The sequence below is a fragment of the Meles meles genome, chromosome 1, assembly GCF_922984935.1.
Source record: "Meles meles chromosome 1, mMelMel3.1 paternal haplotype, whole genome shotgun sequence".
Lineage (NCBI taxonomy): Eukaryota > Metazoa > Chordata > Mammalia > Carnivora > Mustelidae > Meles > Meles meles.
In genome coordinates this window covers 164,799,792-164,824,158 of record NC_060066.1, presented here as the reverse complement: position 1 = coordinate 164,824,158, position 24,367 = coordinate 164,799,792, and the positions used below count along the sequence as shown (strand labels likewise).

The 24,367-nt window shown below is 36.9% G+C and overlaps 1 protein-coding gene across 1 annotated transcript in view; it reads right to left on the bottom strand.

Annotated features, from left to right (window-relative positions):
* The window catches only part of LOC123926642 (integrin subunit beta 3 binding protein), a 74,916-nt gene that overhangs the window by 12,318 nt on the left and 38,231 nt on the right, over positions 1–24,367 (bottom strand). Inside the window, exons 4-7 of the mRNA XM_045980587.1 lie at positions 19,349–19,418; positions 1,121–1,199; positions 651–744; positions 112–171 (exon numbers count right to left, since the gene is read on the bottom strand). Coding sequence (XP_045836543.1) covers positions 112–171; positions 651–744; positions 1,121–1,199; positions 19,349–19,418 — 303 coding nt within the window. The remainder of the gene's footprint in view (positions 1–111; positions 172–650; positions 745–1,120; positions 1,200–19,348; positions 19,419–24,367) is intronic.

Genomic DNA, 24,367 nt, shown 5'->3' with positions numbered 1-24,367 from the left:
TTTATGATCTTTTAAAAAGATCACACTAAAAAAGGACCCATGATGACTGATTTTCGATGATGAAATGAGATGAAAGGATTTTTTTATATAAATGAAAACACAGTTCTTTACCTTTGTTGGGAAGTCCTGAACTCTTCTTTTCAAACAGTTTTTGTTCTGTTACTTTTATCACTAAAAAACAAAAACCCCAAAACCAAACAACAACAACAACAACAGAACTCATGTTAAGAATTAGCATGGCATATGAATAATTTCTCATCCTGGGATAACTTCATGAGAAAAAAATAATTTGAAGTAATATATACAGGTATCAAGTACAAAATGCAATACCTTATTATATCCTATATTTAAAGAATGAGCACCAGATTTTTTAAAAGTCTGGTTATCAGTTTTCAAGGCATATTCTTTTCCTTCATATTCAACAAGAATCCCTAAAGTAACATATCCGGGCAAAAGATATATATATGGCTTCTTATTCTCTAAATAATATTTCCATTACATGTTCAGTAATGCCATATATAAAAAAGTCTATCAGATTTAAATTTGGGAAAATTAGGTTTATCTCTAAAACTGAAAACATGAGCATATATATTTACATTTACAAATAAGGAATGGAGAGATACCATTGAAAACTCATGAATTTTTCTTACTTAGTTCTTTCGTTTTCTGCATTTCTCTTTGTACGAAATATGATGCATGTGAGATACCAAGAAGATTTTCAAGCTCTCTACTGCCCTCCAAAGCCTAAAAAAAAAGACATCTTAAATGAGTTAAGTTCTCTACAAATATAATATTACTGACAAGTCTAGTGAAAATACAGTTTATGGTTTCTTTCATCTGAAAACCTTAAACTCTGTGGTGGGATATTTAATTTTTTCTGGCAGGTCAAGTACTGCAAGCTTTAAAATGTGAAAAAGTCACATAATACTTAAATATTACGGTTAATCCACATTCCTATAAGAAAAATTCCCATGGAACGGAAATTAGACATATTCCCTGCAAATTCATTTCTGGATTGAATTCTCCAAGCTGGGGCTTCTTTCCTATTTTCCTTTTTCAAATGGGGTAACGGATATACGAAAAATTATATGCCTCAAAAGAAAAAAAAAAAAAAGCTAACCTGTATACTGCTTAAGTTTTGCATTATTTCCATGATTTCTTCTGATGATTTCTCAACTTTAGCTAGCAAATCCATGAATCTATGAATGAAAAAAAAATTACCAAGATCAAGCATTTAAACACAGTAAGTCATTTTCACACCTTTAATTCTTTTTAAAAGATCTTAGATTCAGTTTTCTAATCCTTTTCTTTACAAAGTGGCAAAAGATGTAAATGTTCTTCCTTCATTCTTTCATCCCTTTATAAACACACCATATGTTATCAGTCATCCTGCCCTTGGGGTTTTTGTTTTCTTTCATTCCCACTGAACAGGGGGAGAGGATGTGAAATGGAATTAACTGGCTTGCTCTTTTCTCCACAGTACCACTCTGAGAACCCTAATTTTACCACTCTCCTTATTTATCTTGATCTAAGTCTATGAGTCAGTGTTACCCAGTGATTTTTTTTTTAATAAAAAATAAGATTTATGGCTTAATAAATTTCAGTATGGGGGTGCCTGGGTGGCTCATGGGTTAAGCCTCTGCCTTCGGCTCAGGTCATGATCTTGGGGTCCTGGGACTGAGCCCCACATCAGGCTCTCTGTTCAGTGGGGAGCCAGGTTCCCCCTGTCTCTGACTGCCTCTTTGCCTACTTGTGATCTATCTCTCTGTGTCAAATAAATAAATAAAATCTTTAAAAAAATAAACAAATAAATAAATTTCAGTGTGATAAAGATTATAAAGGTATTCTTTTAAATTTGAAAACAAAGAAAACTTCATTTATAATCTTACTTCCTGAACATATCACTAGTTAGCATATTAGCGTACAGGAAAAATTCTTAGGTTTTTTTGGAAACAATTTCTATAACTTTGTATCATACTTTCCTAAATATAATATTACATATATATTTTTTGGCCACATCACCCATAGGTTTATAATTTTCAAGGCTGTATAATACTGTACCTAGTAAACATACCAAAGATGATTTAACCATTCCCTTATTGTTCTAGTTTTAGTGTCTTTTCCAATTTTATGATCTCATAGCTGTATATAATCTATATCAGTGCAGTATGATATAAAATGTCAGTCACATATGTAATTTAAAATTTTCCAGTAGCCACAGTGAAAGAAGTAAAAAGAAACAAGAGAAATTTAATTTTTTATATATATATATTTTTTTAATTTATTTATCTGACAAACAGAGATCACAAGTAGGCAGAGAGGCAGGGAGAGAGCCTGATGTGGGGCTCGATCCCAGGACCTGAGATCATGACCTGAGCCGAAGGCAGAGGCTTTAACCCACTGAGCCACCCTGGTGCCCCTAATAATATATTTTAATTAATATATCCAAAGTACTATCATTTCAAGTATCATCAATAAAAATTATTCATGAGCTTTTTTTATGCTTTTTTTCAAAACCCAGTGTGTACTTTAAACTTGCAGCACATCTCATTTCGGACTAGTCACATTTCAGATGCTCATGTGTGGCTGGCTAGTGACTACTGTTTCAGAGACCACAAATCTATACTATTGATTTTATGAAAAGAAGTCAGAAATTTTATTTAAATGCTTTCAAAACCATATCAGTGTTATCCATTAACATTTCTGTACTATTAAAAATAAGACTAACATGATATGTTAAATTTTCATACACAATGAATATGTACAATATGTTTCATCCAAGTAAAATATATGAGGTATGCAAGCAAGGAAGGGAGAAACAGCATTTATGCAAAACCTAAAACTTATGTGAGGAAAATGGAATTGCGGGTGATCTTTCTTCTTTAAAAGTTTTCCCTTATTATCATGTATTTCAATGAAGAATTACCTGTCAGAGGCCTTACTTGCATAGTACCTGAACCTCAGTTTAAAAGATAATGTCGGGGAGGAGTCAAGATGGTGGAGAAGTAGCAGGCTGAGACTACATCAGGTAGCAGATCAGCTCGATAGCTTATCTAAACATTGCAAACACCTACAAATCCAACGGGAGATCGAAGAGAAGAAGAGCAATTCTAGAAACAGAAAATCAACCACTTTCTGAAAGGTAGGACTGGCGGAGAAGTGAATCCAAAACGACGGGAAGATAGACCGTGGGGGGAGGGGCCGGCTCCTGGCAAGCGGCGGAGCAATGGAGCACAAAATCAGGACTTTTAAAGTCTGTTCCACTGAGGGACATTGCTCCAGAGGCTAAACCGGGGTGAAGCCCACACAGGGTCAGTGTGGCCCCAGGTCCCGCAGGGTCACAGAAGGATCGGGGGTGTCGGAGTGTCACAGAGCTCGCAGGTATTAGAACGGAGAAGCCGGCTACAGAGACAGAGCCGAGGACTGAACTCTCAGCTCGGGGTTACCTTGAACCGGTCGCAGGATGGGTGAGCTCGGAGTGCGGCTCGAGGCTGGGGATACGGGAGTGATTGGGTGCTGTTCTCTGGGGGCACACTGAGGAGTGGGGCCCCGGGCTCTCGGCTCCTCCAGGCCGGAGACTGGGAGGCCGCCATTTTCATTCCTGTCCTCTGGAACTCTATGGAAAGCGTTCAGGGAACAAAAGCTCCCAAAAGCGAACCCAAGCAGATTACTTAGTCTGGCCCCCGGTAAGGGCGGTGCAATTCCGCCTCGGACAAAGACACTTGAGAATCACTACAACAGGCCCCTCCCCCAGAAGATCAACAAAATATCCAGCCAGGACCAAGTTCATCTATCAAGGAAAGCAGGTTCAATACCTAGGACAGCAGCAGAATTCCAGAGGAGGAGAAAGCAAAGCATGGAACTCATGGCTTTCTCCCCATGATTCTTTAGTCTTGCGGTTAATTCAATTTTTTTTTCTTTTTTCAATTTTTTTTCTTTCTTTTTTCTTCTTCTGCTAAATTCTTTAAAACTTTTACCCTTTTCTTTTTTAATGTTTTTGACTAGTTTATCTAAAATATATATTGTTTCTTTTTTTATATATTTTTTTCTTTCTTTTTTATATTTTTTCTTTATTTGTTTTATTTAAAAAAAATTTTTTTTTCTGAACCTCTTTTTATCCCCTTTCTCCCCCCGACAATTTGGGGTCTCTTCTGATTTGGTTACAGTGCATTTTTCTGGGGTCTTTGCCACCCTTTTAGTATTTTATTTGATCCTTCATATCCTCTTACCTGGACAAAATGACAAGGCGGAAAAAATCACCACAAACAAAAGAACAAGAGGCAGTACCGAAGGCTAGGGACCTAATCAACACAGACATTGGTAATATGTCAGATCTAGAGTTCAGAATGACGATTCTGAAGGTTCTAGCCGGGCTCGAAAAAGGCACGGAAGATATTAGAGAAACCCGCTCTGGAGATATAAAAGCCCTTTCTGGAGAAATTAAAGAACTAAAATCTAACCAAGCTGAAATGAAAAAAGCTATTAATGAGGTGCAATCAAAAATGGAGGCTCTCACTGCTAGGATAAATGAGACAGAAGAAAGAATTAGTGATATAGAAGACCAAATGACAGAGAATAAAGAAGCCAAGCAAAAGAGGGACAAACAGCTACTGGACCATGAGGGGAGAATTCGAGAGATAAGTGACATCATAAGACGAAACAACATTAGAATAATTGGGATTCCAGAAGAAGAAAGAGAGAGGGGAGCAGAAGGTCTATTGGAGAGAATTATTGGAGAGAATTTCCCTAATATGGCAAAGGGAACAAGCATCAAAATCCAGGAGGTGCAGAGAACCCCCCTCAAAATCAACAAGAATAGGCCCACACCCTGTCACTTAATAGTAAAATTTACAAGTCTTAGTGACAAAGAGAAAATCCTGAAAGCAGCCCGGGAAAAGAAGTCTGTAACATACAATGGTAAAAATATTAGATTGGCAGCAGACTTATCCACAGAGACCTGGCAGGCCAGAAAGACCTGGCATGATATATTCAGAGCACTAAATGAGAAAAACATGCAGCCAAGAATACTATATGCAGCTAGGCTATCATTGAAAATAGAAGGAGAAATAAAAAGCTTCCAGGACAAACAAAAACTGAAAGAATTTGCAAACACCAAACCAGCTCTACAGGAAATATTGAAAGGGGTCCTCTAAGCAAAGAGAGAGCCTAAAAGTAGTAGATCAGAAAGGTACAGAGACAATATACAGTAACAGTCACCTTACAGGCAATATAATGGCACTAAATTCATATCGCTCAATAGATACCCTGATGTTAATGGGCTAAATGCCCCAATCAAAAGACACAGGGTATCAGAATGGATAAAAAACAAAACCCATCAGTATGTTGCCTACAAGAAACTCATTTTAGACCCAAAGACACCTCCAGATTTAAAGTGAGGGGGTGGAAAACAATTTACCATGCTACTGGGCATCAGAAGAAAGCTGGGGTGGCAATCCTTATATCAGATCAATTAGATTTTAAGCCAAAGACTGTACTAAGAGATGAGGAAGGACACTATATCCTACTCAAAGGGTCTGTCCAACAAGAAGATCTAACAATTTTAAATATCTATGCCCCTAACGTGGGAGCAGCCAACTATATCAACCAATTAATAACAAAAATCAAAGAAGCACATCAATAATAATACAATAATAGTAGGGGACTTTAACACTCCCCTCACTGAAACAGACAGATCATCCAAGCAAAAGATCAACAAGGAAATAAAGGCCTTAAATGACACACTGGACCAGATGGACATCACAGATATATTCAGAACATTTCATCCCAAAGCAACAGAATACACATTCTTCTCTAGTGCACATGGAACATTCTCCAGAATAGATCACAGCCTGGGTCCTAAATCAGGTCTCAACCGGTATCAAAAGATTAGGATCATTCCCTGCATATTTTCAGACCACAATGCTCTGAAGCTAGAACTCAATCACAAGAGGAAAGCTGGAAAGAACCCAAATACATGGAGACTAAACAGCATCCTTCTAAAGAATGAATGGGTCAACCAGGAAATTAAAGAAGAATTGAAAAAATTCATGGAAACAAATGATAATGAAAACACAATGGTTCAAAATCTGTGGGACACAGCAAAGGCAGTCCTGAGAGGAAAATATATAGCGGTACAAGCCTTTCTCAAGAAACAAGAAAGGTCTCAAGTACACAACCTAACCCTACACCTAAAGGAGCTGGAGAAAGAACAAGAAAGATACCCTAAACCCAGCAGGAGAAGAGAAATCATAAAGATCAGAGCAGAAATCAATGAAATAGAAACCGAAAAAACAAGAGAAAAAAATCAGTGAAACGAGGAGCTGGTTCTTTGAAAGAATCAATAAGATTGATAAACCCCTGGCCAGACTCATCAAAAAGAAAAGAGAAAGGACCCAAATAAATAAAATCATGAATGAAAGAGGAGAGATCACAACTAACACCAAAGAAATACAGACAATTATAAGAACATACTATGAGCAACTCTATGCCAACAAATTTGACAATCTGGAAGAAATGGATGCATTCCTAGAGACATATAAACTAGCACAACTGAACCAGGAAGAAATAGAAAACTTGAACAGCCCCATAACCAGTAAGGAGATTGAAACAGTCATCAAAAATCTCAAACAAACAAACAAAACAACAAACAAACAAAAGCCCAGGGCCAGACGGCTTCCCAGGGGAATTCTACCAAACATTTAAAGAACTAATTCCTATTCTCCTGAAACTGTTCCAAAAAGTAGAAATGGAAGGAAAACTTCCAAACTCATTTTATGAGGCCAGCATCACCTTGATCCCAAAATCAGACAAGGATCCCACCAAAAAAGAGAACTACAGACCAATATCCTTGATGAACACAGATGCAAAAATTCTCACCAAAATACTATCCAATAGGATTCAATAGTACATTAAAAGGATTATTCACCACAACAAAGTGGGATTTATTCCAGGGCTGCAAGGTTGGTTCAACATCCGCAAATCAATCAATGTGATACAACACATTAATAAAAGAAAGAACAAGAACCATATGATACTCTCAATAGATGCTGAAAAAGCATTTGACAAAGTACAGCATCCCTTCCTGATCAAAACTCTTCAAAGTGTAGGGATAGAGGGCACATACCTCAATATTATCAAAGCCATCTATGAAAAACCCACCGCAAATATCATTCTCAATGGAGAAAAACTCAAAGCTTTTCCGTTAAGGTCAGGAACACGGCAGGGATGTCCATTATCACCACTGCTATTCAACATAGTACTAGAAGTCCTAGCCTCAGCAATCAGACAACAAAAAGAAATTAAAGGCATCCAAATCAGCAAAGAAGAAGTCAAACTATCACTCTTCACAGACGATATGATACTATATGTGTAAAACCCAAAAGACTCCACTCCAAAACTGCTAGAACTTGTACAGGAATTCAGTAAAGTGTCAGGATATAAAATCAATGCACAGAAATCAGCTGCATTTCTGTACACCAAGACAGAAGAAAGAGAAATTAAGGAGTCAATCCCATTTACAATTGCACACAAAACTATAAGATACCTAGGAATAAACCTAACCAAAGAGGCTAAGAATCCATATGCAGAAAACTATAAAGTACTCATGAAAGAAATTCAGGAAGACACAAAGAAATGGAAAAATGTTCCATGCACCTGGATTGGAAGAATAAATATTGTGAAAATGTCTGTGCTACCTAAAGCAATCTACACATTTAATGCCATCCCTATCAAAATACCATCCATTTTTTTCAAAGAAATGGAACAAATAATCCTAAAATTTATATGGAACCAGAAAAGACCTCAAATAGCCAAAGGAATATTGAGAAAGAAAGCCAAAGTTGGTGGCATCACAATTCTGGACTTCAAGCTCTATTACAAAGCTGTCATCATCAAGACAGCATGGTACTGGCACAAAAACAGACACATAGATCAATGGAACAGAATAGAGAGCCCAGAAATAGACCCTCAACTCTATGGTCAACTAATCTTTGACAAAGCAGGAAAGAATGTCCAATGGAAAAAAGACAGCCTCTTCAATAAATGATGCTGGGAAAATTGGACAGCCACATGCAGAAAAATGAAATTGGACCACTTCATTACACCACACACGAAAATAGACTCAAAATGGGTGAAGGACCTCAATGTGAGAAACGAATCCATCAAAATCCTTGAGGAGAACACAGGCAGCAACCTCTTCGACCTCAGCCACAGCAACGTCTTCCTAGGAACATCGGCAAAGGAAAGGGAACCAAGGGCAAAAATGAACTATTGGGACTTCATCAAGATCAAAAGCTTTTGCACAGCAAAGGAAACAGTTAACAAAACCAAAAGACAACTGACAGAATGGGAGAAGATATTTGCAAACGACATATCAGATAAAGGGCTAGTATCCAAAATCTATAAGGAACTTAGCAAACTCAACACCCAAAGAACAAATAATCCAATCAAGAAATGGGCAGAGGACATGAACAGACATTTCTGCAAAGAAGACATCCAGATGGCCAACAGACACATGAAAAAGTGCTCCACGTCACTCGGCATCAGGGAAATACAAATCAAAACCACAATGAGATAGCACCTCACACCAGTCAGAATGGCTAAAATTAACAAATCAGGAAATGAGAGATGCTCGCGAGGATGCGGAGAAAGGGGACCCCTCCTACACTGTTGGTGGGAATGCAAGCTGGTGCAACCACTCTGGAAAACAGCATGGATATTCCCCAAAATGTTGAAAATAGAACTACCCTATGACCCAGCAATTGCACTACTGGGTATTTACCCTAAAGATACAAATGTAGTGGTCCGAAGGGGCACATGCACCCGAATGTTTATAGCAGCAATGTCTACAATAGCCAAACTATGGACAGAACCTAGATGTCCATCAACAGATGAATGAATAAAGAAGATGTGGTATATATACACGGTGGAATACTATGCAGCCATCAAAAGAAATGAAATCTTGCCATTTGTGACAACATGGATGGAACTAGAGGGTATCATGCTTAGTGAAATAAGTCAATTGGAGAAAGACAACTATCATATGATCTCCCTGATATGAGGACGTGAAGATGCAACATGGGGGTTTAGGGGGATAGGAGAAGAATAAATGAAACAAGATGGGATTGGGAGGGAGACAAACCATAAGTGACTCTTAATCTCACAAAACAAACTGCGGGTTGCTGGGGGGAGGTGGGGTTGGGAGAAGGGGAGGGGCGTTATGGACATTGGGGAGGGTATGTGCTATGGTGAGTGCTGTGAAGTGTGTAAACATGGTGATTCACGGACCTGTACCCCTGGGGATAAAAATACATTATATGTTTATAAAAAAACAAGAAATAAATAAAAAAATTTTTTAAAAAAAGATAATGTCATAAAGGAATTCCAGTTACTTCCATTGAGCTCCAAAAGTCTCAAGGAGCAAGTGGGTTTAAGTGATTCCCACCCAGGCCTGTGAACCTCTAGCGTCCCCTAACGTTATATCAACCTTACTCACTGCCTGACAGGGGCAAAGCTAGGGCAAATGAGCTATTTCACTATGAGAAGCAATGCTAAGGGCTCTTCACCTTGCACTCTTTTCCTGGGAGGACTGAAGTGGCAGTCTCTCTACACGATCTTACCCACCACACTCTAAAGAACTGATGATATACCTTGTTGACCCTTATGGAATTATGTGGGAAGAGTGGGTCCTGCAGGGTTGCCACTTGAATGACTTCAAGGGGCCTGTTAAGATAGATTAAGATGGGAATGGTGCCCCCAGGAGTTGCGCATGTAGCATCCCCAAAGGACCTGTTAATAATTCTGTTCCTCAAGTTAAAATAGCTATTGAGGGACTCAGCTAGGCAAACTGTTTTTGACAATGTTGGAGAGCCGTATGGCCTGAGTATCAAATAACTGGGGAAACTGTTTTCAGAATATCCTTCACATGCCTGAGCTGCTTTCTCAGGGAAACTTGTCCTCACTGCATGACCAGTAGACTAGTAGAAAATCCATCATTCTTTTCATTTTTATTTCATTTTTTAAAAATTTTATTTTAATTTAATTTTTAAGTAAACTCTATGCCTAACATGGGCCTCAAACTCAGGATCCTGAGATCAAGAGTCAAATGCTCCACCGATTGAGCCAGCCAGCCCATTTTAATTTTAATCTCCTTTCCTCTCCTCCTTCTTTTACTTCTTTCTGGAGGAAATCAACTCCTCCCATCTTGATAACAACAAGTTTCATGGAATGGGTACATAAACACACATATTTCAAATCATCACATTATACACTTTAAATATATACAAATTTATTTGTCAATTACATTTTAATAAAGTTGGGGATAGTTACAAGAAGAACAAAAGCCCCTTAACCTTCTGCCACACACATGTCCTTCTAATCTGTAATCCTGGATTTCCTACCTATTTGGATTCTTTACTCTCTGGCCTAAACTGTGAGTGCTACAGAAATCTTACAGCAGGATTGATGGTCAATATTACAAGTATATGATTTGCTGGGCCCCTGATACTGCTTAATGCTTTTACTTAATTTAATGAACATTCTTTTATTACCCACAAACCATTGCTCAAAATAATGGTCTAAACACAATCTCTGTTCCTCCATACTGAAATTTAATCTTTATATTCAGGTTTTTGCCTTACTACTCTGTTGGTACCATATTCTCTCAAAGGCTACAATAAACTCTTAGTTAATTCCATTTCTAATAATTTACATCAAAGTCACTACCTATAAGAGATGTATTTGAAACCTGAAAGTTATATGTACAGGGACAAAATCCTCAGTGTTTTCTTCATCCTCTTAATATTATATCTTATAGAGAAAAAGGTAAATTGGTCACAGAACCTCTACTTATCTAATTTTTTATCTAAACTGATTATTTTGAATGATGATAACTGGATTGTAATAATGAAATACAATGCTAAGTTTCTTTCTGAACTCTTTCTAAAGTCAAATCATGGTACTTGCTACTTTACAAGTTCTATCTTAATCTTTAAAATAATGCTCTGTGATAAACATTATCTATTCCATTTTACAGATATGGAAACTGAAACAAATTAATTATTCAGAGTTACACAGTAAGGAACACAGTCATTGTGCATTCTTTGGAATTTTCTATATATAGCCCCATGTTGTCTGCAAACAGAGATAGTTTTATCTTTGGTTTTCTTTCTTCTTCCCTTCCCTCCCTCCTTCTAATTGCTCTGATTAGAATTTCCTGTAAACTGTTGAGTACTAGTGGTGAAAATGGGCATGCCCATCTTGTTATCGATCTTTGGGGGAAGGTTTTCATTCTTCCATGTCAAAAATTTTGAACAGTTGAAAGCTAAGTCTCTTGTAAATATTGGTCTCTGTTTTAGTCTTTATTTACCTACAGACAACAGGCATGACTTTTTCATTTTAAGTTTTTGATAACCATGTTCAACTAACTCACCCTTAGGAACTGGGTGATTTAAGAAGAAAATGATCCATAAATCTGATTCTTGTTGCATTACTGAATGCTTAAAATATAATAAACACTAACTCAGACTTAGAATTTTTTTCCCCTGGCTTAGAATTCTGGACAGCGGCTACCTGTCACAATTAACTGCATTCATAACAAACAAATAAAAAGCCCAGTTCTAGCATAATTCTTTATTTTATTTTTAAAAGATTTTATTTATTTATTGACAGAGAGAGAGATCAAAAGTAGGCAGAGAGGAAGGCAGAGGGGGAGGGAGAAGCAGGCTCCCTGCTGAGCAGAGAGCCCGATGTAGGGCTCGATCCCAGGACCCCGAGATCATGACCTGAGCCAAAGGCAGAGGCTTAACCCACTGAGTCACCCAGGCGCCTCTCTAGCATAATTCTTTATAATTAGAAAGGTTTTATTTGGATTAGTATAGAAATTTTTTAAAAATCTAAAATAAATTACTTTTTATGTACAAGAGAATAAGCCAATGGCTAAAAATAACCTTTATACAACAGGAGGGACTTTTGTAGTGATGGGAATGTCCTGTATCTTGGCGGTGGTGAACCTACACATGTGATAAAGTTACAGAGAACTAAGAATATACACATACACACACCAATGAGTGCATGTAAAACTCAAGAAATCTGAATAAAAACCAGCGGACTGTGGCAATGTCAATTTTCTGGTTGTGATACTGTCCCACAATTTTGCAAGATGTTATCATGTCAGTAAAGTGGGAAACGGGTACACATGATCTATTTTACTTCTCACAATGGCACGTGAATCTACAATCTGAAAATTAAGTTTAATGGAAGTAAACCCTGCAGGATAGTCACCATTACTGCATTTTCTTAGCAGTGACAGTAGCCAGCAGCAAACTGCCAAGAGGAAGAAAAGCTAATGACAGTGAATTATACAATATATTTTCCTTTCAGAATATAAAGGATATGGAACTTCACATAAAATATTAATGTGTAGGTGTTTGTTTATAAATGAGTTTTATTGACATGTCACTAAGTGCTTGTTTTCTGGGGAAAAAATTTTAAGCCTAGAATAACTGTATTTTCCTGTTGGAAGAATTCTTATATTTAAAACTTGCCAAATTGATTAACAGGGTGTCATTTTAGGACATATACATAATTGAAAAACAAAAAGTGTAAAAGAGTACATATTGTACGCCATCTTTGTATAAAAAGGGAAATCAGAAAAAAGAAATGAAACAACTCAATTTCATAAAAATAAACATAAGAAAGGTAAACCAGAAATTAATGAATTTGGTTACCTACAGGGAGTAGATAGAAAGAATGGGGCAGCGAGTGACACTTCTCTGAATATACTTTTTTGTAAAGTTTGGCTTTTGGAACCATGTTAATGTTTTACATCGTTAAAAAAATTAAATCAGGGGCTCCTGGATGGCTCAGTCGTTAAGTGTCTGCCTTCAGCTCAGGTCATGATCACAGGGTCCTGGGATCGAGCCCTGCATCAGGCTCCCTGCTCAGCAGGAAGCCTGCTTCTCCCTCTCCCACTTTCCCTGCTCGTATTCCCTCTCTCACTGCGTCTCTCTCTGTCAAACAAATAAAATCTTAAAAAAAATTAAATCAAAAAGGATGAGAGAAAAAAAGATTAAAATTGAATACAAACAGAAACAAGAGAACCTAACTACTTCAAATGAATAACTAATTCTTCAAAGAACAAATCCAAGTAATGTGGAGAAAATGGAACCATTTTTACACTGTTGGTGGGAATACAAACTGGGGCAGCAACTGCAGAAAACGGCATGGAGGTCCCTCAAAAAGTTAAAAATAGAACTACGCTATTATCCAGCAATCACACTACTGGATATTTACCCCCCCCCCAACACAAAAACACTAACTCAAAGGGATACATGCACCTCTATGATTACTGCAGCACTATTTACAATAGCCAAATTATGGAAGCAGCCCAAGTGTCCATCAATTGATGAACTGGGTAAAGAAGATGTGATACACACACACACACACACACGAATATTATTCAGCCATAAGAAAGAATGAAATCTTGCCATTTGCAACAACATGAATAGAGCTAGGTAGGGAGTATAACGCTAAGGAATAGAAGTCAGAGCAAGACATACTGTATGATTTCACTCGTACCTGGAATTTAAGAAATAAATGAGCAAAGAAGACAAACCAATAAGCAGATTCTTTTTTTAAAATGTTTTAAAGATTTTTAAAAATTTTGTTTGTCAAAGAAAAAAAAAGTAAATAAAATTTTGTTTGTTAGAGAGCACTAGGGAGCATAAGCTGGGGGAGGGGCACGCAGAGGGAGAAGTAGGTTCCCCACTGAGCAAGGAGCCTGACTTGGAACTCAATCCCAAGACCCTGGGATCATGACCTGAGCCAAAGGCAGACGCTTAACTGACTGAGCCACCCAAGCATTCCCCAAGAAACAGATTCTTTTTTTTTTTTTTAAGATTTTATTTATTTATTTGACAGAGAGAGATCACAAGTAGGCAGAGAGGCAAGCAGAGAGAGAGAGAGGAGGAAGCAGGCTCCCTGCCGAGCAGAGAGCCCGATGTGGGACTCAATCCCAGGACTCTGAGATCATGACCTGAGCTGAAGGCAGAAGCTTAACACACTGAGCCACCCAGGCGCCCCAAGAAACAGATTCTTAATGACAGAGAACAAAATGATGGTTACTAGAGGGGAGCTTTGTGTATGGGGGGGGCGCGGAATGGGTGAAATGGGTGATAAGGATTAAAGTGTACAATTATCATGCTGAATACTGAGTAATGTTCTGAATTGTTGAATCACTATATTTCACACCTGAAACTAATATAGCACTGTTAACGATACTGGAATTAAAACAGAAAACAATATAAAAGAGAACTAATCCACATAGTTTTGAACATAGTAATTTGTCTATATACTATCAAATTAAAGATAAAAAGACTGCAAACAAATCTTGAATGCTTTGCAAGCTGGTTTTTAATAGCACTATGAGTGCAAGAATTCTGAAACTATTTTGTGTTCATGTAAGATTAAGCAAATATGAAAATATATTGCTGCTATTAGGAGCCAAAGATCTACTGTCTCTGAGAAAGGCTGCAAATGTGGAAAGGGGGAAGCTAGGAAAAACCCTTTATCACTATAACCCATGAATTTTAAAAAGGCTGACTAATAGAAGGAATGATGGAGTTAGAAAAAATCACCACTGTATAACCACTTCAGTACTATTTGACTTAGTAGGGTTCCCATAGTAGGTGCGCATCATTTAATTCTTTGAAGGGCTCAACATAACAAAAAGTGGAGGGAGGGAGGATTGGTTCCCGGCCTGTTTATTTTTTTGAATTGTTTTATTTTTTAAATTTATTTTTTAGAGACAGAGCAAGAGAGCAAGCATGGAGGGGAGAGGTAGGGGGAGAGGGAAAGAGTGAATCTCAAGCAGGCACCATGGCCAGCATGAGGCTCTATCTCATGACCCTGAGAACATGACCTGAACTGAAATGAAGAGTTAGACCTTAAAGGCACTGAGCCACCCAGGCAACTCACCCTACTTGCCTATTTGAATTGGGACATTGCTCTTCTGCTCTTAAACTCAGATTTACACCATCAGTTTCCCTGGTTGTCAGGCCTCTGGACTTGAACTTGAATTACACTACTGGCTTTCTTGCATCTCAAGCTTGCAGATGGTAGATGGTAGAACTTAGCCTCTCTAATTGCATGAGCCAATTCTTCATAATCAATCTATCTCTATATATGCCAATATATATATATGGATATATATATAAAAACTCATCATCAGTATTTTTAAATTATTTTTTTAAAGATTACTTATTTTATTATTTTTTAAAGATTTTATTTATTTATTTATTTATTTAATTTTATTTTTTTTTTTTAGTATTTTATTTATTTGACAGAGAGAAATCACAACTAGGCAGAGAGGCAGGCAGAGAGAAAGGAGGAAGCAGGTTTCCTGCTGAGCAGAGAGCCCGACGTGGGGCTCGATCCCAGGACCCTGGGACCATGACCTGAGCCGAAGGCAGCGGCTTTAACCCACTGAGCCACCCAGGCGCCCCGATTTTATTTATTTATTTGACAGACAGAGATCACAAGTAGGCAGAGAGGCAGGCAGAGAGAGAAGAAGGAAGCAGGCTCCCTGCTGAGCAGAGAGCCTGATGCGGGGCTCAATCCCAAGACCCCGGGATCATGACCTGAGCCAAAGGCAGAGGCTTTAACCCACTGAGCCACCCAGGTGCCCCAAGATTACTTATTTTAGAGAGAGAGAACATGTGTGCACATGCAAGTGGGGGGAAGGGCAAAGGTAGAGGGAGAGAGAGAATCTCCAGCAGACTCCCTGCTGAGCACAGAGCCCAATGGGCTTGATCCCTCAACCGTGAGATTATAACCTGAGCTGAAATCAAGAGTTGGATGCTTAACCGACTGAGCCACCAAGGCACCCCAATACATTTTAATTATTAATAACAATTACATCAATGCCATTTTATTATCATTAACTGTTATATTTTATTAATGCTATATTATTATTATATTATTACATATATATGTCTCTGTACTTAGTTCTGTTTCTCTGGACAACCCGAACTTTTCCAAAACAAAATATAAAATGCTATATCGGGGTGCCTGGGTGGCTCAGTCATTTGGTATCTGCCTTCGGCTCAGGTCATGTTCCCAGAGTCCTGGGATCAAGCCCCATATTGGGCTCCCTGCTTGGGAGCCTTTCCAGCTCCCCTGTGCTTGTGTTCCCTCTCTCACTCTATCATAAATAAATAAAATCTAAAAATAAATAAATAAATAAAATGTTATATCATTTAAAACTGATGTATAGAGGTGAAATGTTCAATTTAATTTCAGGTTTTCAAAAACCAAGGCTTTAGAATGGGTTTACAAGATAATAAAAGAAATCCAAACAAATAGAACAAATGAAGAACCCATTATTAAAGCTAGTAAAATGGCTTTATTGACTGGAATTGACTAATTATATAATGAGTACAAAAAAAAAAATCAGCAATGGGGCGCCTGGGTGGCTCAGTGGGTTAAAGCCTCTGCCTTCGGCTTGGGTCATGGTCCCAGGGTCCTGGGATCGAGCCCCACATCAGCTCTCTGCTCGGCGGGGAGCCTGCTTCCTCCTCTCTCTCTCTGCCTGCCTCTCTACCTACTTGTGATCTCTGTCTGTCAAATAAATAAATAAAATCTTTGGGGAAAAAAAAAATCAGCAAGCCTATTTTTATCTTTTGTAAAATATCCTGGCTTGTCCTTAAGTTCACTAATTCTAATATCAAGTCATAGAATGATACACATAAGTAATAGGGATTTTTAGAAATAAATATTTAGAGAAATTAAATAAATACAGGCAAATTCCTAAGTGAACCATAACAAGGGTTCTTGTTCCCTTGCTACTTGAAAGCTCACTGCTACAAGAGCTATTGTTAAAAATCTGGCACCATAGCAAATCGATGGGTTCAGAATAAGGAAAGGATGAAACTATAAAAAGTTAGAATAGCATTAAGGGGAGCTGATTGGGCAGAAAGCAAGGGTAAGTTTTGCTTGTTTATGTGGTATTCTGTTCAAAAAAATTTTCTCCTTCACTGCCTACTTTTATTCCTAAGTTTGTTATACTTCATTTAATTATATCAGAAATTCATTTGGTTTAGCAGGTATCTGCTTTCATTTTTTTTTAATTTTTAAAACTTAAATTCAATTAATTAACAATATAGTTTCAGAGACAGAGTTCCGTGATTCATCAGTCTTACCTAACACCCAGGTATCTGCTTTCAAATATAAAATCATACATTTCAAAAATTGTTACTTGCCACTTGATCTCACTGTATGTCCTTTTGTAAAATTTCTTTTTCTGTGTGTATACATTGCCAATTAAAAAATACATTAAATAAGGGGCGCCTGGGTGGCTCAGGGATTTAAACTGCTGCCTTCGGCTCAGGTCATGATCTCAGGGTCCTGGGATCGAGTCCCGCATTGGGCTCTCTGCTCCACAGGGAGCCTGCTTCCCTCTCACTCTCTCTGCCTGCCTCTCTGCCTACTTGTGATCTCTCTCTGTCAAATAAATAAATAAAATTTAAAAAATACATTAAATAAGTTAAACAAAAAGAGAATTCTTTCCCTTTTTTTGGGAAAGATTTTTTATTTTTTTAGAGAGAGCATCAGTGGGAGGAGAAGCAAAGGAGGCAGGCGAGAGAATCTGAAGGAGCTTCCATGCTGAACGGAGCTCAATGCAGGGCTCAGTCTCATGATCCTGAGATCATGACCTAAGGTGAAACCAGGAGTTGGATGTTTAAACCAACTGAGCCACCTGGGAACCCAAAGAATGCTTTCCTCTTAATATCTGGTTAAAATTGGTCTCACTGAGGAAATGGGAACTTTGCTAGGGGAAGGAAGGAGTAGTAATTTACAACAAAAATACTTGTGGGACAGGGAAAATGAAAATATTTGGAGATGAGGGAGCATGGCTAGGAAAAGCATCTAGTAAAAGCAAATAAAGGGGATATGATGATAGATGTAGGAGATGCCAAACAAAGAAATTTCTTTGTGAAACACTTCTCTTTGTCCTTGTTGTACTCTAACTGGCATTCAATTTTTGTATATTTTACTCTAGACTAGTACTGATACTCTAGACTAGTTCGGCTACATTATGAAAAAAAATAGACTTCTGGGGTCATAACCACTAGTTACAACACTGTTTATATGGAAAATGCACTCTGAATTCCACTCAAATGAGTAAAAAATTTTGAAACATAACTTATAACCTATTTCTAAGTTTGGAAAGGTATATTAACTTACAACATAAAGCCATAAGCTCCCAATTTCTTCATTTTTACCCACCCATCATATTGCATGGCACAAAGACAATATAGCTGAAAGGGTCAATGAGCTGAACATATGAACTACTTTGAAAATTTAACCCCCTCTTCTGGTTAATTCAATTTTCCAGCCTCAGTGGATAGATATAACTATTCTTTCTAGAATACATAGAAGAAGTAGATTTTTGTAAATACTACCTTCATTCAAGGCAGCATTGGCTGGCCAGTATGAAAATAGTTGGGTGCTGGTATAAAAGCAGGCTGGGTTCCTCTAGATCGCTTACTCTGCTGGCTTCACTGTGTTCCTAGCTCCTGAACCAGCTATTTGTTAGGCACTATGTTCTTAGACGAGGTATTACTTTCCATCCATATAAAATCTGAAAAGGTCGTTATTCCCCAGATTTATCTTCTTTTTTTAAAGATTTTATTTATTTATTTGACAGAGATCACAAGTAGCAGAGAGGCAGGCAGAGAGAGAGAGAGAGGGAAGCAGGCTCCCTGCTGAGCAGAGAGCCCGATGCAGGACTCGATCCCAGGACCCTGAGATCATGACCTGAGCCGAAGGCAGCGGCTTAACCCCCTGAGCCACCCAGGTGCCCCTCCCCAGATTTAACTTAAGTTAGTCTCTTATTCATGGGCTGGGAAGCTGTGCTCAATGAGTATTAAAATTAAGATCTCATAGGGGCACCTGAGTGGTTCAGTCAGTTGAGTGTCCAACTCTTGGTTTTATCTTAGATCATGATTTTGCGGTCCTGAAATTGAGCCCTGCATGGGCTCTGCACTCAGTGGGAAGATTGCTTGAGATTCTCTCTTTCCCTCTCCAACTCTGCTCACCCCACTTGCACTCTCTCTTTCTCTCAAATGAAGAAATATTTTTAAAAATTTAAGATATCACATATCATGATCACATGAACCCTGCAAAATGCATCACAAAATATTTTACTTCCTCAAAAAAGAATATTACGACTCAGGTATAAACTATTTTTTAATTTTTGCAAATAAGTTATTTCTCTTAAATTATTACTTTAAGAAATATGACTCTTTTCTTTCAAGACATGTATTTATTATTTCAAAAACGATAAACTTACTCATCATTGTCCTTTGTTGTAGATTCCTTCCTTTTGGTTAAACTGAGGTGACTCAATTTTTTCCTCTTTCCTATATACATATAGTAAAAAGAAGAACTTAAAGTTAAGGGGGAAACTGTCAAATTTTAAATAGAATTTAGATCACCAAACTTTAGATATAGAATAAAAAGGTAGACTAATGAAAGAGAAGTAAAGAAAAAGTATCCTAGAATTTGCTATAGAAAAGAAAAATCACTATTATGAATAATTTTTCAATAGTTTTTTTTAATTTCCCAATATCCAATATTTTATTCATGGTGACTTTATGTAGGAAAAAAAAACAATCTTTACTAGATAAAGGATACTTTCATCAAATATTTTAATAAACAATATCATCTTAAAGTTTCCAGTTTGTATTATTTCACTCCTATTTTTTGCCTCAAAGTTAACAGTGGGTTGGTGATTTCTTTTTTAAAGATTTTATTTATTTATTTGACAGAGAGAGAGAGAGATCACAAGCAGGCAGAGAGGCAGGCAGAGAGCCAGGAGGAAGCAGGCTTCCCACTGAGCAGAGAGCCCGACGTGGGGCTTGATCCCAGGACCCTGGGACCATGACCCAAGCGGAAGGCAGAGGCTTTAACCCACTGAGCCACCCAGGCGCCCCTGATTTTTTTTTTTTTTTTAAGATTTTATTTGTTTATTTGACAGAGAGAGATCACAAGTAGGCAGAGAGGCAGGCAGAGAGAGGGAAAAGCAGGCTCCCCGCTAAGCAGAAAGTCCAGTGTAGGGCTTGATCTCAGGATCCTGAGATCATGATCTGAGCCAAAGGCAGAGGCTTAACCCATTGAGCCACCCAGGAACCCGGGTTGGTGATACTTATATCTAAAAAATAGTAAGCTTCTAGTGATGTCACAGTAAAATAAATTTGATAAACGTGCCTGACTTTAAAAACATATTGAAAAAATGCATAATGATTTGCTTAATTCTTGGAAAGATCCTGTGTGTGGGGTTGAAAGGTAAATTTGATTTTACAGCCCAGTAGAATATGATGTTTGCACTTATTAGCAGTCAAGTAGGTAATTGTTTTATGAGTTCTCCATTTAGTTGTTGGTTCTACTGTACTTCATGGTACAGTATTTGTACCAAATATACAGTATTTGTACCAAATATACCAAATTCAAACATATTTGATGTATAACAAGTATTTGAGGACATATTAGCAAGAAAATTCTTAATATCTTACATACACTGGCCTTTAATAAATGTTTATTGAATGAATAAGTAAGCAGATGAATGAATAATCGAAACTTTTTACTACTAATGAAAAGAAGTCCAAAAAAATCATTTTTTAAATGTATAGTTGGTGACAACCACCTTACACTATGTATTTTTATGTTGTTCCATTTGTTCAATAACTGGCACAGGAACTATTACTTAACTCAATGTCCTGTTCTTCACAAAGGAAAAACTGGTGAAAATACTACAATTTTGACACATAATAATATAAAATTATTAGTGAGATCATTCATATTCTCTTTTTCACACTGTCTTTGATACATGGTATATATTTTATGCTTATAGCACATCTCCGTGCAGATGAGCCACAATCCAAATGCTCTGTGTCTACATGAATTGGAAAGTATAGTTCTATGTACTACTACTGCAGGAGGGTCCGATACTTCTATATGAAATAACACGAAGGCAATTTCTTTAAATTTTCAAACGTAATTTATTAACATATTAACGTATGATCTGGAACAGACTTCTTAATGCTGGTTTATACTTTTTCCTTCACTTAATTTTTTTTTTAACAGAAGCTGTTTTGTTGTTTGCTTCTTTTTTTTAAAGATTTTTAATTTATTATTTATTATAATTTTATTTATTAATATATTTATAATATTTATTTATTTATTTATTTGACAGAGAGAGAAATTACAAGTAGGCAGAGAGGCAGACAGAGAGAGACTGGGAAGCAGGGTCCCTGCTGAGCAGAAAGCCTGATGCAGGCCTCGATCCCAGGACCCTGAGATCATGACCTGAGCCGAAGGCAGAGGCTTAACTCACTGAGCCACCCAGGCACCCTTTTCCTTCACTTAATTTTTATTCCATTATTCTTATTTGCTTCTGTTACTAGGGGAAAAGCTTATTTAATGCATATTTTCTATTCTCTGATATTTATAATTTCACTGAGTAAGTTGGTTCAGAAACTGATGAATAATAATTTCCCTCATTGTTACTTTAGATCTTATGGATTCTCTAAAAGAAAAAAGAAAAAAAAAAAACAAAAACCCAGAACTGTATCATAACTAAATTAACTCAAAATAGTCTTTAATTCTAAAAAGAGAAAAAATTATAATTTAGAGATCTTCCTAAAGTACTGGTTATCTCTCTTGTTTTAACTTTTCATTATTTGACTTGTCTCTATCCTTAAATTCCAAACAGTAAGAGTTTATTTAACAAAGCATTAAAGGGAAAAACAGCAACAATTTTTATGACTTTAGAGAACTCTGAGGAAAAAAATCTGTTAAAATCCATCTTTCTTAAAAAAAAAATCAAGCTGGATATGAAATCCCTTGATACACATTAAACCTTATTTTCAGAAAATCTTTGCCTAAAGGTTAATACTAATTTCCTGAATTTTGTGCTATGCTGTCTGCATTCAATAAAGCTCCACAATTAAATATTAAAATTACTTTGTTCCTTTAACTTGTAATTAATTTTCACATTTTAGCACCATCAGTCAATAAAGTTAGGTGAGAAATAGTAAAAGAATGCTTTATTTGAATTTTCACCAGGTGTTCAATGCCTGCTGAAACATTTTTATTATGGTAAGGGGATTAGATCTTATTCTATAAAATATAATTAATAGCATTAATCTCAATCTTCTTATAGAAGGACTTACACTTCTAATATACTTTTCCAATTGCTAAATAGGAGGAGTTTTAATATCTCTAAGAATAACACTTGGATCAGTTAACAGAGACTATTCGGACTCCAATATACCATTAAGAGTATTCCAGTTACTGGGGTTCCTTGGTGGCCCAGTCGGTTATAGCATCTGACTCCTGATTTTGGTTCAGGTCATGAATTCAGGGTTGTGAGATCCAGCCCTGCTTGGGCTCTGTGACTTGGTATTCTCTCACTCCCTCTCCCTCTGCCCCTCCACCCCCCTAAAGAAGGAAGAAAAAAGAGTATTCCAGTTACTAATAATTGCTTTCTTTATTTCATTTCATTCTATTAGCAATTAACATACAGTAAACAGCTGCAGATTCTACACGGACTTTTTCTTGCTAGGTTATATATAACAAATACTTGTGAATGTGATCTCCTTTAAAGGCAGTTTCATAAAACGCTGGTGAAAAATATACCATCAGTGAATCTGGGCTATATTCAAAATTGTTTTTGGGGGTGCCTGGGTGGCTCAGTAAGCCTCTGTCTTTGGCTCAGGTCATGGTCTCAGGGTCCCTGGATCGAGCCATGCATTGGGCTCTCTGCTTAGCAGAGAGCCTGCCTGTCTGCCTACTTGTGATCTCTGTCAAATAAATAAAATCTTTAAAAAAAAAACCCAAAACTACCCTTTAACAAACAAACAAACCAAAATTGTATTTGGACTTTCTGGTAAGGCTCAGGGAGCCCCTTCTCTAACTAATGAAGATAATTTTCAACAGATCATGATGTTTAGAAATACAATCAGTTAATTAACAATACATGTTAATGATAACAGCTAACACTTAAATAGTATTTTTAGGACCAGGCACTGTTTTAAATGTTACATATATAAACTAATCTGCAAAACTCTGCATTGGTCACTCTTATTCCCATTTTACAGGTGAGGACAGAGAGGCACAGAACAGCCACATATCTTATCCAAGGCCCTAAAGCTAGTAAGTGGCAGAATTAGGATCCGAGTACAACTAGTAAGTGGCAGAATTAGGATCCGAGTCCAACACCCAACCTACTGAGCCACTCAGGCACCCCGAAATCATGTTATTCTTTTAATTAACCAAATTATTACTATTAAACAAGAGTGGAGAGCAAAGAACTGCTTTAGAGGATCAATTTATGAAAAATAACAATGTTAATGGTTCCTTTTTTAAAATTCAAAATACCTTTATTGAGTCCCACGCAAGAAATGTAATATTCTTAAAATATTACCTATATTATTGAATAGAAAGGTATCAATGAGAAAATTAGAATTGCTTTTTAGCTACGAAAACATTAATATTTGACAAGCAGAATGGTAAGTTTTAAAATCTTCCATCCAAATTAGATTGTGGACCACATTAAGAAGCATTTGTCTCATATATCTCAAACTGCTCATCATATATTTAAGCTGATAGTAATTTATCAGCTCCTTTGAAATACATATTGCTCCTTTTCCCACTTAAAAAGAAATCAGTCTTGCCAGAGTCTACCATATGATTAGTCTTTTCAAAGAAACTGCTTTTGATTTTGTTGCTTTTCTTTAACACTGCCTTGTTTTCTATTTAACACTTTATTTGTATTTAATACTTTGTATCTTTTACTATTTCCTTTCTTGTATTTCCTGAGGTTCATTTTATTCTTCTTCCATCCTTCTGAGTTAAATGCTTGGCTTATTAGTTTTCAATCATTCTTCCTTCCTAAATATACACATTTATAAGTATAAAATTTCCACTAAAAACTGTTTTAGTATAATGCAGTATTTAGGTTAAAGTTTTCCTCTAAGTTTTTTATTGTCATCATCATTCATTCTAAATATTTTATACTTTCCATTATGATTTTTCTGAACAATGAATTATTTAGAAGGCTCTAGATTTCCAAACACATGGGCTAAAATTTTTAGAGGGCTGCCTTTTTATTGTTGATTCCTAACTACACAAAATTTTGGTCATAGAATGTGACAGCAATTCTAGTATTTTGCGACTCCAGACTGGTTATATTTTTGAAAAGTTTTAGGTCCTGCTTTATCATGTGTTGGGTATTACACTTGTTTGACCACAGCTCATTAGATCACACTTGCTATGTTCAAACTGTTTATACCCTACCTAAGTTTTATTT